Source organism: Macaca thibetana, chromosome 20 (assembly GCF_024542745.1).
Source record: "Macaca thibetana thibetana isolate TM-01 chromosome 20, ASM2454274v1, whole genome shotgun sequence".
Taxonomy (NCBI): domain Eukaryota; kingdom Metazoa; phylum Chordata; class Mammalia; order Primates; family Cercopithecidae; genus Macaca; species Macaca thibetana.
Window position 1 is genome coordinate 34,209,015 of NC_065597.1, and position 18,386 is coordinate 34,227,400.

The 18,386-nt window shown below is 55.2% G+C and overlaps 2 protein-coding genes across 2 annotated transcripts in view; one reads left to right on the forward strand and one right to left on the reverse strand.

The window, feature by feature from the left end:
• The window catches only part of CIAPIN1 (cytokine induced apoptosis inhibitor 1), a 321,083-nt gene that overhangs the window by 94,774 nt on the left and 207,923 nt on the right, over positions 1 to 18,386 (forward strand). The window lies entirely within an intron of this gene.
• Positions 1 to 18,386, reverse strand: part of ADGRG1 (adhesion G protein-coupled receptor G1) — a 45,666-nt gene that overhangs the window by 22,761 nt on the left and 4,519 nt on the right. The window contains exons 2-3 of the mRNA XM_050773177.1: positions 1,253 to 1,351; positions 291 to 713 (exon numbers count right to left, since the gene is read on the reverse strand). Of these exons, the coding sequence (XP_050629134.1) occupies positions 291 to 713; positions 1,253 to 1,316 (487 nt within the window). The 5' untranslated portion in view covers positions 1,317 to 1,351. The remainder of the gene's footprint in view (positions 1 to 290; positions 714 to 1,252; positions 1,352 to 18,386) is intronic.

The following is an 18,386-nucleotide window of genomic DNA, read 5'->3' on the forward strand; positions in this document are numbered from 1 at the left end:
GCAGCCTCAGGATGGGCCCTTGCCCCTCCATCCTCACCCCTGCCTGCCCACAAAGTGACCATAAAGAGACAGTGGGGCCAAGCACAGTGGTTCATGCCTGTTATCCTAGCACTTAGATCACACTCCTCCCCTCCTCAGATACCTTCATTGGCTCCCCAGTGCCTGTGAGCAAAGTTCAGGCTTCCTGATCTGACATTGCGAGCCCAGTCCACTTTGCGTTTTGCCTTCCTTGCCTCCAGACCACTGCCCAGTTATTCCCTCTGCCTGGAAGTTATTCCCTCTTGCCTTACTGTGGAAGGAGAAGGTGAAGTTGGAGGCACTGGGCAGGCTGATGTTCTGAGGGCTCCACCAGGAGGTGACAGAAGTGGCGAACAGTGGGGGCCCCTGGGCCAGGCTCTCCTCCTGGTGCTGGAAGCAGAGGAGGCTAGAGGCTTTGTCACTCAGCAAGAAGTCATGCTTGCCATAGAGAAGATGCAATCTCCCAGCATGTCGGTCCCAGTAGAGGCAGAAATGGTAGAGGCCCCTGGGGTGAGGGAAGGATTGGGAAGCAGGCTGGGCTTCAGGGAAGGGGGCATGGACTGTGAGGGCCTCCTCGGAGTTCTCGATGGAGATGCGCAGGTCTGGCGTGAATTTGTAGTGGAGGCTGCTAATGTGTGTCTGGTTCCGCTGGCTGCAGAAGCGAAAGTCTTCCCTGTGGCCCCTGCCGTGGGCACCTGAGGAGGCAGAGGCTGCAGATGGGACCCTGTGGCAGGGGCTGACCAAAGGCATGGAAGGGGACAGGACCTAGGCTGAGTACATATGAACTTGGAGCCTGAGACTCACACACATTCCAAGGGTCTACAAAAATGTATTAGTCTTTCCCGCTTAAAACTTATCAGCATCAAACTATAAAACAAGGAAACTGAAAACAAATAGTAATTTCAAAGGCAAAACATACTCTTAACAGCAATGAAGTATTTAATGAGGCCATGGCTGCCATAGACGGTTGTGCAGGTGGTACACTGCACAAGAATGCTCTGGCTGCAAAGGTGAGTGGGACCAGGACCCCATCCAGGTTCCATACCCTAAGCTGTGCACTGCGGGGCTGCACCTGCCAGGAGAAAGGAGTGTCTTTTTCTTTTCTCCAAGGTACCCTCTACTAGCTGAGCTGTACCTGCCTAAAGGAGTTAGCATGTATGCCGTCAGCCACCCTAGGCACAGGGACTTTTTAACATAAGTTCCAACAGCCCAGGGGAGCCCTGGGAAGACTTGCCTTGGACCAGGAAGAGCAGACTCAGCAGGAACAGTGTCGTCTGCAGCAGCGACTGGGCAGTCATTTTCCTCCCACAGAGTCACTCTTGGAAGTCACCACCTGGAAAAGGCCAGGAGTGTTAGCTGGGAGTGTGGCCTGTGTGGCGGTTGGGCTGGCCCTGCAGAAGAGGAGGCCAGTGTGGCATGGATGTGGGAGGTGAGGTGAGGAGGCAAGTGTGGAAACAGCCCATAGACCTCTCCAGTGCAGCCAGAAGCTGATCATCAAGAGGCAGTGAGGCCAGGCGCGGTGGCTCATGTCTATAATCCCAGCACTTTGGAAGGCCAAGAAAGGTGGATCGCTTGAGCACAGGAGTTCAGACCAGCCTGGGCAACATAGTGAGACCCTATCTCTACAATAAATAAAATTAGCCAGGCATGGCGGTGCATGCCTGTGGTCCCAGCTACTAGGGAGGCTGAGGTGGAAGGATCACTTGAGCCCAGGAGGTCAAGGCTACAGTGAACTATAACTGTGCCACTGCACTCCAGCCTGGGTGACAGAGTGACACCCTGCTTTAAAAAAAAAAAAAAAAAAAGATGCACAGATGGAGAACCTGAGGCCCATGTGGTTAAGTGACTTGCCCAAAAATGCTTCCGAGGTCAGGGGCTTTCCCTGCCTGGTCAGGACTGTAGTGCCTGGCAGGGAACCTGTGGCCCTGGCACTTGTAGAGTTGCCAGAAGGCTTGGCCCTCCCTATGGTCAGCTAGCCCTGTGGCAGAGCTGGATGCCCACAGACACAGACAGAACCTCATCCTGTGTGGCACAGCAGCTGGCCACAGCTGCCATCTGAGTTTGAGAGAAACCAAGGCGGACTTTCAGAGTCCAACTAGTTCCAGTCTCAGTTCCACCTTTTACCTGTTGCAGGACCTTGTGTAAGTCACTCAAAATCGGGCTAATCATAGTGCCTCCCTCTTGAACCCAGAGTGACGGTGTGATCTTGTCTAGAATCTGGTGTGAGTGCTCTACCTAGAACCGTCACCACCTTGCCCCTCCAGGCCCGGAGGGAACACAGACAAAAGGGGGTTCCCAGAGTTCTCCCCAGCTACCTCCCTATCATCATTCCTGAGACCTAGCTCAGAGGACACCTCCTTCAGGAAGCCCTTCTCAACTCCCTCCAGTGTCAGTCCCAGCCTCCTTTGGTTCCCACCACTGGCCGAAGCCCCTCCCACCGCCTCTAGCCTCCTCCAGGTAGTGGGAGACGGTGCATTCCCTCCTCCTTGGTCAGCCAGGGAGCACCTGATCCATCTCTGTGGGCAGGCCCTGGTTGTACAGAGGTTGCCGGATAAAGGCTGTGGGGATGGACAGTGAAGGAACTAAAGGATCGATGCATCCGCGACGCCCTCTACAGGAGCCAGGGGGAAGGGCGCTTCCTATCATGACCACCAGGGGGCGCCAGTTCCCAGGGCCCGGAGCATCTGGAACAGCAAAGGGACCAGGGTCTCTGCTGGGGATAAGGACTCGGTATTGCCCCGCCCTGGCAAGGACGGAGCACATCTGACCCCCCAAGCTCTCCATTAGCTGAGCGGCTACTATCTGCCAGCCCCTGTGTTGACCCGTCCCACCCCCACATCTGCACTGATTCTCACTCCAGCCCAATGAAGTGGGCACTGCTATTGATCCATTGCACAGATGGAGAACCTGAGGCCCATGTGGTTAAATGACTTGCCCAGAAATGCTCCTGAGGCCAGGAGCTTTCCCTGCCTGGTCAGGACTGTAGTGCCTGGCAGGGAACCTGTGGCCCTGGTACTTGTAGAGTTGCCAGAAGGCTTGGCCCTCCCTATGGCCAGCTGGCCCTGTGGCAGAGCTGGATGCCCATAGACACAGACAGAACCTCATCCTGTGTGGCACAGCAGCTGGCCACAGTGACAGAGGCACTCATGGGCCACAAGCCAGAGAACACACATGGAGTCTGAGTTTGAGAGAAACCAAGGAGGACTTTCAGGAAGAGGTGGCTTTTGAACCGAATAATTGAGAGCAGCATTAAAAGCAGGAGTGTCCCAGGCAGGAGCTCGGTGTCTCCTTCCTGGGCCAGTCCTCCCTCAAATAAACCTGGCCCCTTCGATCATGAGCCTATCCCCTGTGTCCCACCATGTGAAATGGAACCTCAATTTCTCAGGCCTCGTCAATTCAGTCATAGGTCAAATAGGCTCAGCATCTTGCCCTGGTGGCATCACAGGGCCCTTTGAGAAGAAGGATGTGGAAGTGTTTTAGGGAAGGGCACCATTTCCCAGGTTGTGATTTGTAAGCATTTTGATTCCTTTTGAAACTGCCTCCTGCCACCTCCGACCAGCGGAAGGAAACCCAACATCTGGGGACAAGGATTCCCAGACCCCTTCTTTCCTTCTGCTTCCTGTCAGTCTCTGTTGCTGTCCCCCCTGATTGTCAGTCCAAATGCCACTTTCTCCAAGCAGCCCCTCACTGCTACCACCAGTCTCCACCTGTAAACTCGAAGCTGACAAATCATTTGGAGAATTTGAATCCAAGGCCCAAAGAGGGCCAGTGACCTACTGAGGTCACACAGCAAGCAAGGAAGGAACTGGCCAGAATCCATGCCTCTCCCTGGCTTACGGACCTTCAAAGTGAGCCTTCACTACTAGTAGCATGGCTGAAGGACAGAGCAGAACCACTGCCTCACTTCAGCCCTCCTGGATGGGCCCTTGAGAGTAAAGGAGGGGAGTACAGGTAGTGAGCTCCCCATCATTGGTATGAAACAATTGAAGTGACATGGGGTTCCATGGAAGAAATCCAAACACACACAAGGGACCAACTGTCCCCACCACTTCCTGACTCATCCCCACTCCACCTCAGCTGTTTGAACAACTACTCCAAGGTGGACAGCTCTGGCTCCATCAACATGCTTTAGGCTTGATGGGGAGGGGCTGCCTGGCTTCCTTTAACCTAAGGGGTAGACTCTAGAGCCAGACTGCCTGGGTTCAAATCCTGACTCCCTCACTAGCTGTGTGTCCTTGGGCTAGTTACTCACCCTCTCTGGGCCTCGCTTTCCTCACTTGTAAAGAAGAATAAAGAAATCAAGCTCACCTCAAAGGTCATTGTGAGAATTAAAGAATTGATGCCTGTAAAGGGCTTAGAGGCAGGCGCCGTGAGTCTCAGCTAAGTAGCTCTACTTTCGAAATAGCTCAGCCCCTGGGCCTGTCACAGGCCCCTCCTCCCTGTTTCCCTCTCTTCCTTGCGGCCCCCAGCAGCCAGCTCACCCACCGGAGCACCTTGAGGGGAAATTCTTAGAGCATGAAGCTTCCTTTCCGGGAGAGTGCAATGGAAGGCCGAAACCCCACCCAGAAAACTTCCCTCCTCCAGACGCCCACTGGGGCAGGAGAGCTGGGCTGGGGACAAGGAAGTCGCCACGCAGATGGGGCCAGGGGGCACTGTCCCGCTTGTCTGCTTAGCGCCCTTCCTTCATCCCTGCCTATGCCACCCCTCCAGGTCTGCCCCCCACACGCACAGCTGCCAGCTGCCCACCACCCACCCAGGCACCAGGGATGTAGCATGAGTCTCCGCACAGACCCCTGGGACCTGACCTGTCTCTGCCTCTGGAGCTGCAGAAGCCCAGCGCTACAGGGCCTCAGCCATCAGGCGCTCAGTACCAAGCACGGCCCCACAGGCGAGGGCCTTGCCTTGGCTCACACAGAGCTAGAGGGAGTAGCTGAGCAGGGGGCATTCTAGCAACATCCCCACAATGATAATGTCAGTGGCAACGTCCGTGGTATCACACCAAACCCTCAGAACCACCCTGTGATGCCGGTCCCACTGCTACCATTTTACAGATGCGGACACTGAGGCTGGGGAAGGCTGTGTGTTCTGAGATCACATGGGCATGGTGCCAAGCCTCCCCCTCCTTGTAGAGCTGGCATTGGTAAAGGCCCCGGAGATGTACATCCTTTCCAACCCCCTGGCTTTAGAATCCCCCCAAAGGGAAGGAGAGGAGAATGGGGAGTAGCACAGAGAATCCAGCCTGGGAGAGAGGGTGCTGGGGCTGAGGCCCAGGGAAGCCGCTGCCACCCCCAGCTTCCAGAGCAGCCGCCCTTGACTTCAGACCTTCCGTAAACACACACAGGACAGAACAGGCCGGTCCAACCTGACACAATGGGGGCCACATCATGGGGTTCCCCAAGGATCCAACAGAGTGGAGGATGGCCGGAGTTTGTCTGAGACCCCACCCCACCCCCAGCCCATCCCCTGCCCCACCCCCAGGGCTCCAGCTCCAGACCTAGCTCAGCCCTGCCCCTCTGCACGGTGGGCAGGGGGGACCCACGGCTCACTTTCTCCCAGGGGGCCTGAGTCACTTCCGTGTGGAGCCACGAGTCACCGCTGCCCAGGCCAAGCTCCTGGAAAACCCATTTCCTCGGAGGATGGAGGTGGAAGTTGAGTGGACAGGACCTGGATGGCTCTGGGATTAACCCTTCCCGGGCAGGCGCCTCTCTGCCGTCTCCTGCCGGGAAGACTCACGAAGCTGGCCGTCCACTGCTTCCTTCTTCCCTTTACACACAGCGGCCACTGCCCGCCCCTGAGCACAGGCATCCCATCCCCAGACCTTTGCCCCTTGCTGTCCCTTTGCCTTGGATAACACCTAGCCCTGTGACATTCCACTCATCTTTGAGACGAGCTGAGACAAGTCGTCCCCATGAAGCCTCAGCTACCCGTCCATTCCTTGCCAAAAGTAACCCGTGTTCCTGCCGGCCCACAACCCACCCTCAACATGACACGCTCCCCCATTGCCACAGATGCTCACATCAGAGGCTCCCAAGCCTGCCGGTGCTCAGACCTCCCCCTGGGAGTGAGCTAAAATGCAGATACACAGTCCCGGCCCACAGAGGGTCTGATGGGGTGGGCTTGGGAGCTTGGCTGTAACAAGCATCCCGTTGATCAACACACTGCAGGCTTGGGAACCAGGGGCTTATGAACCAGAGATAGGCACCAGCAGCCCTGGTTTAGAGATGGTCAGAGAGGGGAGGGACTAGCGACGCATCCCTCAGCTGCTAGATGGCAGGGCCTGGACTCGGGGCCAGGGCAGCCTGCGTTCCAGCACCGCCTCTTCCCTGCCCTGTGACGCGGACCCATCAGGCTCCTCTGTGGCTCCCCTAGCATTTAGCAGGGCCCTGGAAGGGGCCTCCTGAAAGACATCAGGAGAAGGGCAGGCATCGGGTGGGGGGTGGCGGGGTGGGAAGGGAGTCAAGGAGGGAGGAACGAGGGAGACCCGGAGGCGATCTCCAGGTTCCAGCCTAGTCTTGCCCACCTGGAGGACTTCCCCTCAAATTGATCCTCGCTGGGAGAGGCAGATGGGAAGGTCCCAGCTCAACTTCCACTGCCCCAGCTCCCCTCCCGTCCGCAGCTGCTCTCCCGTGGGCTGCTGGGGCACAACACGGAGCTGCTGAGCCTTTGGAAGCAAGAATTTGGCCTGGGAGAGTCAGGGGGCAGGGTGAGGATGAACTCCTGCCAGTTACACAGGCATGTGGGTGTGCACGAGTGTGTGTGCCCGTGCATGAGTGTGTGTGTGCACGAGTGTGTGTGCCCGTGCATGAGTGTGTGTGCATGAGTGTGTGTGCCCGTGCATGAGTGTGAGTGTGTGTGCATGAGTGTGTGATGAATGTGTGTGCCCGTGCATGTGTGTGTGAATGAGTGTGCATGGGTGTGCGTGTGTGTGCATGAGTGTGTGTGCCTGTGCATGAGTGTGTATGTCCATGAGTGTGCCTGTGTGTGCGCATGAGTGTGCGTGTGTGTGTGCGCATGAGTGTGTGTGCCCGTGCATACATAGGGACCCAGGGGGCCAGGAGGAGAAAGCAAGAGAAGGCTGGGAGCATCACAGAGGAGGCAAGTTAGCTCCGCAGAGGAGGAACGAGGCAGCCGCTCAAACAGACTTCAAAGCTGGGGAGGGGACAGGGAGGGCGGGGAACAGTGTGAAGAGCAGGGCTCTTGCAGGTGCTTCCTCCATGGTGGGTGGGGTGGCGTCTGAGAGGACCCTCCCTCCAACGGTTTCCAAACGTTTTTTATAAAAGTAAATCTTACTTGGAAATAGCATGTACCCAACAGCTCAAAGGAGACGCCCCTGTCAGACCCAGGTGGCACTCAGGGCCACGCCCCACTCCCAGCCCAGTCCCCTAGCCCCTCAGCCGCGCCCATGGGTCCTGGGATAACAGCTTGCAAAGGCCGAACCACTCCCCTCCCCCATTCCCACTGCCCAAGTGAATGACTGAAGTCCAAGTTAGGTGACCACAGAGAGCTCCCCAGCAGGGGTGTTCCAGGATCACTGGCGGAAGCAGAGTGACTTCAGTTTTCAGGAATTTTCCTACAATAAAGGAGAATAAAATGAAGCAAGCTGCCTGCCTCGGAGGCTAGCGGGTGCCCAGGCCTGACCTGCTCACTGCCCAGGGTGAGGCTCATACTCTTACACCAGACCTGCTGGACACCCCCCCACACCGCCAGCTCAGGTCTCACTGTCCCGGTAGCTTCTGGTCCAGCCAAGTCCTTAGGCCACACGACCCTCTGCCTGCCCAGACACACCCTGTGGGGAGACTGACAAAGGGGAGAAGTTGGGGCACTCCCTGCCAGCCTGAGAGGGAAGGACCCGCTCATGGGAAGGGACTCTGAGTCCTCCCAGAGACTCAGTTGTCCAAAGCTGGCTGCCCTTGTGCCTCCCGTATGTGGAACTGGGCATTTACTTAAGAGGCCTCAGAGAAGCCAACATATAGTCACTCAGCCAGGAAGGAGCCTGGCCTTGGATGCTCCCACCTCCAAGCCTTTGCACACACTGGTCCTCCTCCCTGTGATGCCAGCCTTGTGACATATCTGTGAGAGTCCCAGTGCCCTGGCCTCAGGCCCCCACATCCTCCCAGTCCCCATGCCTGGCAGGATGACAGATGATGAGTGGGACTAAACAGGGGTCCTATCTGGTGCAGTGAAAAGAGCCCTGGAATCCAGGGAGATTCTAAGAGGAGAGGGAGGATCACAGCTTCCACTCACCAAGTGCTCAATTAGCCGCTGGCATCCTGCAAAGCACTTGGCAAAAAATTAATTGTTCAATCCTCACAATAACCCTAACAGCAGAGCCCGTGAATCATGCAATCCTCGCAGCAACTCGGTGAAGCAAATGCTATCAGTGTCCCCACTTTAAAGACAGGGAAACTGAAGCCCAAAGAGGTTAAGTTATGCCCAAGATCACACAGCAAATAAGCAGCTGAGCCGGGACTCAAACTCAGGTCCGCCTAACCTCTGAGCCCAAACTTTTAGCCACTGTGGTCTTTTGAGTTCTTTCTCTTCTCTGGGACTCAGTCTCCCCATCTTTACCATGAGGTAACTTGCCAAAGCACTTTCAGGGAGCACTAGTCCCCATATTAGAGAAAGGGTTGGGGGTCATGCTTTCTCTTGTATATTAGCGTATCAAAGGCCCTGATAAGTCCTGCAGGAAAGAAACCCATAAAGCTTGGTTGGGAGTTTCCCAGCCCAACGTGAAGGTAGAGCCTTTTTTGCATGGACCCCTGTTATCAACACGGAGAAAAGCTCTCAGAAATCTCGTCGCCACACAGAAGCCTGCCAGCACCTCCAGCCCCCTCCCCACTCTTCCCCTTTGAGCTGTCCCAAAGGTCATTAGCTAGCATGAGATGAGCTAGAGGAGATACTTAGGCACTCCCCAGGGCCACTCATCATCATCCCTGACACTTCCAGGAAAGAGGTCCCTGGTGAGCCTGGGGTATATTCGGGCCTATCCCACCTCCCTTCGGCCGGCAGCACCAGCTTGTGGGGAAAAGGGCACTGCCAGGGCTGTCCCCAGGTGCGCCATTCCATTAAAGTTGGCCGTGGCCAGCTGGGCCTGCGACTTCATCTCAAGCAGCTAAGACACTCAGGATGTTGGAAAAGAGAGAGAAAGAATATGAGGATGCAAGAATTTTAGGAGATGAGAATCAAAGCCTCTTAGAATTTCGGAATTCAATCCAGGCGTGGTGGTGCATGCCTGTAGTACCAGCTACTTGGGAGGCTGAGGCAGGAGGATTGCTTGAGCCCAGGAGTTTGAGGCTGCAGTGAGCTATGATCGTGCCACAGTACTCAAGCCTGGGTGACAGAGTGAGATCTTGTCTCTAAATGCAAATTAATAAAAAAAAAAAAAAAAAAGAAGAAGAAGAAGAAGAATTTTGGAGGCCAGGCACGGTGACTCATGCCTGTAATCAAAGCACTTTGGGAAGCCAAGGTGGGCAGATCACTTGAAGTCAGGAATTTGAGACCAGTCTGGCCAAAACAGTGAAACCCTATCTCTAAAAAAACAAACAAACAAACAAACATTACTGGGCATGGTGGCACATGCCTGTAATCCCAGCTACTCGGGAGGCTGAGGCATGAGAATCACTTGAACCCGGGAGGTGGAGGTTACAGTGAGCTGAGATCACACCACTGCACTCCAGCCTGGGCGACAGAGCAAGACCCTGTCTCAAAAAAACAAACAAACAAACAAACAAAACTTTTAGAATTGATTGAAGAGACTTAGAACCTAAAGGAAAAACAGGGATTAGGAAGGCACTGGGGACACCAGCCTGTCTTGAAGGGATCTCAAAGAGCCAAAGAGCCAGCAGTCCGAGCACTCCGGTGCAGACCTGTTTAGCTTATGTTCCTGGGGTGGTCTGCAGCCAGGCATAGGCTCATGGCCAAGTCTCCACCTGGCCGTCTCCAAGAAGCAGCTGAGGCCAGCCTCCTGGGCGCCAGGGCATACGCCCGTCAGTACCTGCCCAGGGAATGTACATGCCTAGAGCAGGGGTGGCAGGAGTTAGGGGCATAAGGTTCAGACAAGCTCTGCAGGCAACTGGAAGCTTGGGGTCAGCCTGTCCCTTCTCTGGGCCTTATTTTCTCCCCTGTCAAGTGGGCGACACTGATGCCTGTCCCCTGCGCGCCTTCTCTGGAGTCAGAGCCCTCCAGGCTCCTGCAGGCTTCAGGATGTCTACAGGTAAGAACAGAGCTTACCTCCGAGCTGGCAGCAAGGGACAAAGAGGATGCTGAGCCGTCTCCCCTGGCCTGTCCAGACTGTCTTCCCTCTCAAACCACAGCCGGACCTCAACTGTCTGGCTGAGGTTCCCCTTCCCCATCTGTGTTCCCACGTTGCCCAAGGCCAGGCCCTCAAGGTCAGCCTCAGTCACCTCCCTCCTTGTTTAGCAGTTCAGCTACCCCAGGTCTGGCAAAACTCCCATCTTTGGAGCACAGGACACTTAGCATTCCCAACGCTGGCCACCAACCCTCCCTTTCTTTTCTCCTCCCCCTCCTCGAGGTCCTGGATTGCTGGCTGAGGGGCTGAGAGCACCCTCCCCTATTAAGTAGGCTGAGTAGGACAAAGTTCTCCCCCACCAAGGCTGGGGACCCGAGCCTGGCTGCGCCTGGGCCCCGTCCAGGGAAGGGAATTAGAAGCACTGAGTTCCATCCCAGCTCCTGAGCACACAGCACAGCATCACTGAGCATCAGGCGCTGTACACTCCACAGGCGGGGTGCTCACCACCTCCAGTGACACAACCGTGTTCATTAAGCTCTTTGAAAATGCAAAACAGGATTGTGAGCTTTTTACACATGTTCACGCATTTAAGCCTCCTCAAAACCCTTGAGACAAGTACCATCACACCCACTCAAAAAAAAGGCCAGCGAGGCCCAGGGAGGTCAAGTTATCTGTCTGAGGTCACACAGCTAAGTGAGTAATGAAGGTTAAATGTGAACCAGGGCCGCCTCCAGGACACACGCTGTTCATCTCGAAGCTTATTTCCCCCCGAACTTACCTGACTCTTAGAAAGCGTATCTCTTGAAAAGTGACAGTAAAGAAAGCTTCCCACAATGTGTTTCCATGGGTTCAGCTGGACGCCATCCTCCCAAGGGCCCAAATCGGGGGGCCCATCGGAACTCACCCAGGTGACCTTGGATCCCAGCCCCACTGGCGACTGTTTCCTGCACTTCCAGTCCCCTCACGCCCTGGACTTGTCGGAGGCTTATTTCTGACCCCTGGGGTGCAGCCCAGGGACCCAAAAGAATCTTCAGCAAGGGTTGGGCTGCAGGAAGGGGTGCAGAACTCTCACCCCCAACCACTTCCTTTTAGTTGAAGCTGCTGTCTTTAACTGCCCAAGTCCCTTGGAGTACCATCTGACCCCCCCCAGGGTCCCTAGTGCCACCCCACCCACTGGCTACACCATCAATGTTGGGTAGAAGGGGGATGCAGGGGAGAGGAAAAAGATAAAGGGGAAGGGATGGGAGGAAAGAGGGGAACTGGAGGGGAAGGAGAGTGAAGGAGGAAGACAGGGGAGAAGCGGGGAGCAGGGAGAGGGAGCAGGAGTGAGAGGGATGGGGAGGAGAGGAGGCGGGAGAATCGTACCTGGACTCCTTTGTGGCGTCAAGCGGACTATACATACATACAGAATGTGCATGGCAGACGAGGGGTTCTTGTTTGCAGGCAGTAGCCTGCGGGGCTGGTGTCAATCTCCCCCCCACCACCTCTTTTCAAGAGGACGGAGACTTTGAAGCTGTGCCACCCCAGCCACTGCTCCCTCACTGGAGTTTCAAACAAAGGGGACAGCCAGGGAAGAGAGGCTGAGAAGCCCCAGCCGCCAGCGCGGGAGAAGGGGCGCAGGTGACAGCAGCCCCTGGCAACCGTTGCCCTGGCAACCGTTGGCAGCTGCAGGGACTACGTCACAGCCTGGCTCAGACCCAGCAAAGCAATGTGGCCCCGTAACTTGTCCTGTGCCCAAGTCCTCAACTCAGACGCTGCCCAGGCCAGACAGGGAGCTGGCAGGAGGGAGGGCAGGGGTTAGGACAGCGATTTATAGAGATCCTGAGCCTGAGGGACACCTGCCTGTCTTGAAGGGACCACAAAGCGCCAGAGCTTCCAATTTCTCCAGAGAGGCAGAGCCCCAGGTTTTTACATGAAATCTGCAAGTTTGTCAACATTGACTTTAACACCAAATCTTTTTTTTTTTTTTTTTTTTTTTTTTTTTTTTGAGATGGAGTTTCACTCTTTCGCCCAGGCTGGAGTGCAGTGGCGCAATCTCAGCTCACTGCAACCTCCGCCTTCCAGTTTCAAGCAATTCTCCTGACTCAGCCTCCCGAGTAGCTGGGACTACAGGCACCCGCCACCATGCCTGGCTAATTTTTTTTTTTTTTTTTTTTTTTTTTGAGACGGAGTCTCGCTCTGTTCCCCTGGCTGGAGTGCAGTGGCGCGATCTCGGCTCACTGCAAGCTCCGCCTCCCGGGTTCCTGCCATTCTCCTGCCTCAGCCTCCCGAGTAGCTGGGACTACAGGCGCCCGCCACTGCGCCCAGCTAATTTTTTTTTTGTATTTTTAGTAGAGACGGGGTTTCACCGTGGTCTCGAACTCCTGACCTTGTGATCTGCCCGCCTCGGCCTCCCAAAGTGCTGGGATTACAGGCGTGAGCCACCACGCCCGGCTAATTTTTGTATTTTTAGTAGAGACGGGGTTTCACTATATTGGCCAGGCTGGTCTCGAACTCCTGACCTCATGATATGTTCGCCTTGGCCTCCCAAAGTGCTGGGATTACAGGTGTGAGCCACTGCACCCAGCCCGAAACCAAATCTTTTTTAGAACCCAGTGCAGGCCACCCAGTAACCAAATTATGCCTAACAATAGCTGGATTTGCTTCTAGAAGCTGCCAGACTGTGGCCCTGGCCTCAAAACAAGCAGAACACCCTCTAATCCCACCATTGGCTTTTGTGAGCACAATGTGTGCATCATATTTCTCTGAAAACTCCTTAGGGTCCACCTCCTCCAGGAAGCCTTCTCAGATTGCCACAGCCTACCAAGAATCCCCCTTCTGAGTTAGCCCTAGGCCTGGAGGTTCCTCCTGGCTTCCTTCTAGAGCTCCCAGGGGGCTAAGCGCTCAGATTCTCTTTTTCCAGTCTGGGGAGGGAGGAAAATAGAGGCAGAGCTTCTGAAACTCCTCTTGTGTGCCAGGAACTACATTGGGCATTTTGGAGATCCATTTCTACCACTCTACAAGGTTAGCCCTATGGGACCCACCTTACAGATGGGGAAACAGAGGCTCGGGGATGTGACTTGCCGTGAGCCTCCTAGCTGGTAAGGGAGGGGTATGGAATTTAAACGGAGATCTTCTCTGGGACATGAAGATATCAAGACCAGTTGTCCATCTGGCGCTTGACTAATCCCTAACTCTCCCCCACATTCCATGCTCAGCCAACTTTGTTTGAACATCTCCAGTGACAGGGAGCTCACTCTCTTCCAAGAGGGCACATTCCTTTGATCTCTAAGTTTCTCATACCCACTGAATCAAAGGGGAAAGGGCATAAAAACTGTGATATTCCCCAGACAGGGCACAGAAGAGAACCAGGAGTTAGAACCCCCACCGAGGTTTTCGGTTCCAGACCAGCAACAGGCCAGCAGATAGGGTGGGGTTGCTCAGGGGTGCAAAAGGTCCTGGGGTCTCAGTCAACCAGCTACAAGCACTTTCTGAGAACACAAGCAGGGAACCCCACTGGCCATCACGTTCCGAGGGGAACGTCCAACAGAGGAAGGGGCTTTGGGATGATTTCTGGCAGACACCATGGGAAAGGCAGCAGGGGCTTGGGGCTGAGGGGATGGCGTCTCTGCAACTCCCCTCCTCCTCCGCCCCTCTGTGGAGCAGAGCCAGGAGGCAGCTTCAGTCAGGAGGCCGCTATTGTCTCACTGCAGGCCCAGAGCTGGGTCCCATTCAGGCCCTATTTTTGGCCCCCGGAGGAAGAGGAAAAGAAAGCAAAGAAAGGACTTGCTGTTCTCTGGTGAAACCTTCTCCCGGAAAGGCTCACAGTGCTTGCCGGCTGGAGAAGGCGGCCTCTGTTGCATCAAAGGATCCTGGGCTTAAAGGGAGCTGGCAGGGGACTGTGGTTCAGGGGACCTGGGGGGAGGTACAGACGAGGCACGCCATGTCTTTTACATACACTTAGTACTCACTTACAACAGCAACCCAGAGAAACAGAGGCACAGCTTCCCCAGCCCCACCCATAGTCCCTAAACATCCCACTCATGGTAATAATAAAAATAACTGCAATAGCTCATCGCTGCCCAGAGCCAAAAGCCAAAGCACTGTCTTACTTCACACCTATAACATTCCCCACCAGGGTGGGGGCGGGGACCGAAATGATGAAGCTCATTCTGTAAGTCAGAGAACTGAGGCTCAGGGAGCAGCAGGACTGCTGAAATCACAAGCCAGTGACCACAAGCCTACTCCCATCCCCCAACCTTATGCCACCCCATCCCTTCCTTGCAGTCACCAACTCCAGCCACTCTAGACTTCTATCCTCAGACACACCTCAGGGTCTTTGCACGCACTTTTCCTTCAACATAGCACACCCTTTCCAGGACCCTTTCCCTGACTGCCTCCTTCTCAGGCCTCAACTCAAATGTCCCCTCCTGTGAGAAGCCTTCCATGACTACCCAATTAAAATTATCTTCCGCATCCATCACTTGCTTCCATGTGATGTATTACTGTGATTTATTACCCTTACGGCACCCAACACTGACAAGACTCTGCAATTTGCTTACGTGTTATCCCTCGCTCAGCTTTGCTGTCTCGCCTGTCTTGCTCACCACCTGCATCTCCAGTACCTAGCACAGTGCCTGGTCCACAGATGATCCCAGTGACTGCTAGATGAGTAAATGAAGACTGAGACGGAGCTGGGACTCTAACCCAGGGCAGGCAGGCTCCACACCTCTTCCTAAAAGGAGCCATTCTTGATAGATACCATAGAAGATCTAGAAGATCCAACCCAGAAGTGCCACTCAGGCTATGTGAGGGGTAGGGGATAGGGGACGGAGAGGGTTCGAACACTGAGCCATCTCCACTCCCCCGCCTCTAACAGGATCAGGAGCACACACACCTCGCTGGGTGCTTGGCCAGAGAAGGGTTCCCAAGACTGTGCATAGCCTGATAGGATCTGATACACAAGGCAAACTCTCCTTTGCTTTCCTGGTAAAGGCTCTGAGAAGTCCTGCGGCATGGAAGCCTGGGAGCCCTTGCGTTTCCTATGCCGCTAGGGCCACAGACAGTTTGAATGAGTGCTGCATTAGAAGATGTCTGAGATTCCATCTGAATCTGTGAGCACTGAACCTTGGATTTTCTCTCTACATTAAAGCAAAATTACCACCCCCAAGACCCTCAAAGGCCCACTCCTGTGGTTCGGGTCTAAGGGGAGCCCAGGTAGCAGATTTGCCAATGAAAGTGGGGCACGTTCCCATTGCTGCAGACACCAAGCTCCTACCTGTGCTCCCCATGGGCTCTCCCAGGTAAAGCAAGGAGGAGAAAGGGCACGTGCTTATGGCCATGGGGTCCTGCAGTCTAGCAAGCTGGGGGTGGGGTGTATCCCAAGGACTAGTCTGCAGAGATTCATGAGGCAGCTGGGGCAGAGAAGGGAGCCATGCATGAGTACAAACCGTAGGATATGCACTTGGCCTCACATGCTTCCAGGGCCACTCTGTGAGGAGGTACTATCATTCCCATTTTATAGCAGGGACACAGGGACACGGAGCTTGCCCAGGGACACAGAGCTGGTAAAACTGGATCCAAAGGAGCATGGCGTACTCCTTTCCCTGGGCTGCCTCTGTTGTCCTGCATGCCCTGGCATCAACATGGAGAGTCAGCAGCAGCTACTCCGTAGAGAGGGAACGGGAGGCTCAGAGGTGCTGAGCCACAGGGCCCAAAGCCTCGCGGACCAGGAACAGGGGCGGGGCCGGACCTTGCTCTCTCCTTTGCTCATGTGGTTTGCAAACACTACTGTCCTTCCTCGATCACAGTCACTAAAGCTTCGGACTCCAGTTTTCCAAACCCAGGTAGAGGGACAGAGACAGGACCCTGGGGCATGCCGCCACCTGCTGCAGGGTCTCCATGAAGAGGCACTGGCTGTCCTCTGCCACCATGGCTGGCAAGGGTGCTGCACTGGTCCCAGCTCCCACCACCTCCAGTTAAGGTGCCAGGACGCAGGCAGGAGAGGAGCTGGAGGACAGACCGTGTGCATCTGGTCCCCTAGGTGTGCGCACAGGTGGCATAGCCCCCCAGAGGGTGTGGCCAGCATGGCCATGGTGTAGGATAAGTACAGCTTTGAGGAAACTGTACATGAGGGTTTCTTCCAGCCTGGCCCACTGTCCTCTAGGCAGATAGGGGGCAGGGGGAGTGCCATGAAGTCAGGAAGGCCCCTATTCAGGTTCAAGCCTATTGGATAAGGGAGAGCAAGGGGCCCTGAAGATTTCCCAGGTAGGTGTCCTGCCCCTCCTGACCTCCATCAGCCTCTCCCAGCTCACTCCAGTCCTCTTCGGCTGGATGCCTCTCCCCATCTGCTCCCTCCCATCCAGCCCACTGAGCTATTTACACATGGACTGGAGTCTCTGAAGATGCATTCATGGCTTTCATGGTGGAGGTTCCTTGGAAGAACCTTGCCAGTTGACCAGGCTATGAAGAGGGTTTCCAGATAAAGGCACCACCTGCCCACAAGCACGGCCTGATACAGCTAGAATGACCCATGTGCTGCTTAGGGACATAACGACTTGGGGGAACGTGGGAATCGGGTGCCCATCTCCCCCAAGGCTGGGAAAGCTCAGGGCTGGAAGGTGCCATGAAGAGAAGCCCCATGCAATACCCAAGTTGCCTCTGCAACTCCCCTGCCACACTTGAACACCTACAAAGATGGGGAACTCACTACCTACCATGGGAATGGCCATCTATGGCACTCTGGGGAAAAGTCCAGGCTAACAGGCCGGAGACTGGGTTCGGGCCCTGCTACCACTGACTGCTCCGAGCTCTTGGGCCTGATTCCTCATCTGTGAAATGTGGATAAAGTTTCAAGTCTTAGAGAGCCAGCAGCACTCAAGATTGAATGAGGGTCTTTGTAGGCAGTGAAGTGTATGCCCCAGGGGTGGAGGTTTGGGCTGTGAGTCGCCCCTGAACTGTTTGGCCCATGCCCAGATGGTGACCCAGCAGAGGAGCAGTGGGCAGAGGGCACAGCATGACTCAGGGGCCCCGCCAGCCCCTGGGGCTCACCCCTAGCATCTGTCACCATCAAAGCAGGTGGGTCTGGGCAGTTGTCTGACCCCCTGCCACAGGGTCCGAGACCCAAGGTGCCAGCCACAGAGCCACACCCTGAGGCCCAGATTCTGCCAAGGACCCAGAAGGGGTCAGCTGCTCAGCCTAGCTCCCAGGGGCCCCAGGAATTCACCCACCAGAGAAGTGACCACAGTGCTGTTCTGTCCCAGGAAACCAGCTCAACTAGAACCCAGGCCTCCTCTCCAGGGCTAGTGTCATGGCCTCTGGTCCACTGAAAGGTCGGCGGTTCTGTGGGTAATGGCTGCAGCCCAGCTCCCCGGCCCAGGGTCATATCAACTCACTCCAAACCCTGGGTCAGGTCTCAGGTCTTGAGGAACATGAAGGAGCCCCAGACTGGACAATTCCTCGGGGCAGCAGATCAAGACCCTAGTAATGGGCATGTCCAAAGCGGAAGCTGTCACAGGATTGGTGGTTTTCCCAGTAAGATCTTGGGAGGATGGCGTCATTGTTCCCAATAAAGTCTCCATTGGTGTCTAAGAACAAGGCTTGGTCATGGCCCAGAAGGAGCAATGACAACAGCACTTGAGGTGTGCCCGGCCCTGCACTCAGCACTTAACATCTAGAGGCTCACTTAACCCTCTCAAGGTGCCATTACCATCCTCATGTTTACAATTAGGAAGATGAGGCACAGAGAAGTTAATATACCTGTCCCAGGTCACACAGCCAGTGAAGCTGGGACAGAATTAGGCAGCCCCAGGGCCCACACCCCTAACAGCCCACCTCGTGCTGCCTCTCCTAGGGTCAGCCTGGCTGGAGGATGGAAAAGCAAAGTTCTGGGCCAGCTGGGGACAGGGTCTACATCTCATGAGCCCCTACAACATGTGGCTGTCCCAGTTCATCTCCACAGGGCCGCATTTAGATATCAGAGACTTTCACAGCCCAAGTAATGAAGTTTTGAGAAATTCAGCCGCTTACTCTAAATCATTTTTCAAAGATTAATGAGCCTAACTCAACGACCCCATGACCTGGAAGATTAAACCTTGAGCTGAGGTTTAGGGAGGACCTCTTGAAGTCATGCACTGTGCTA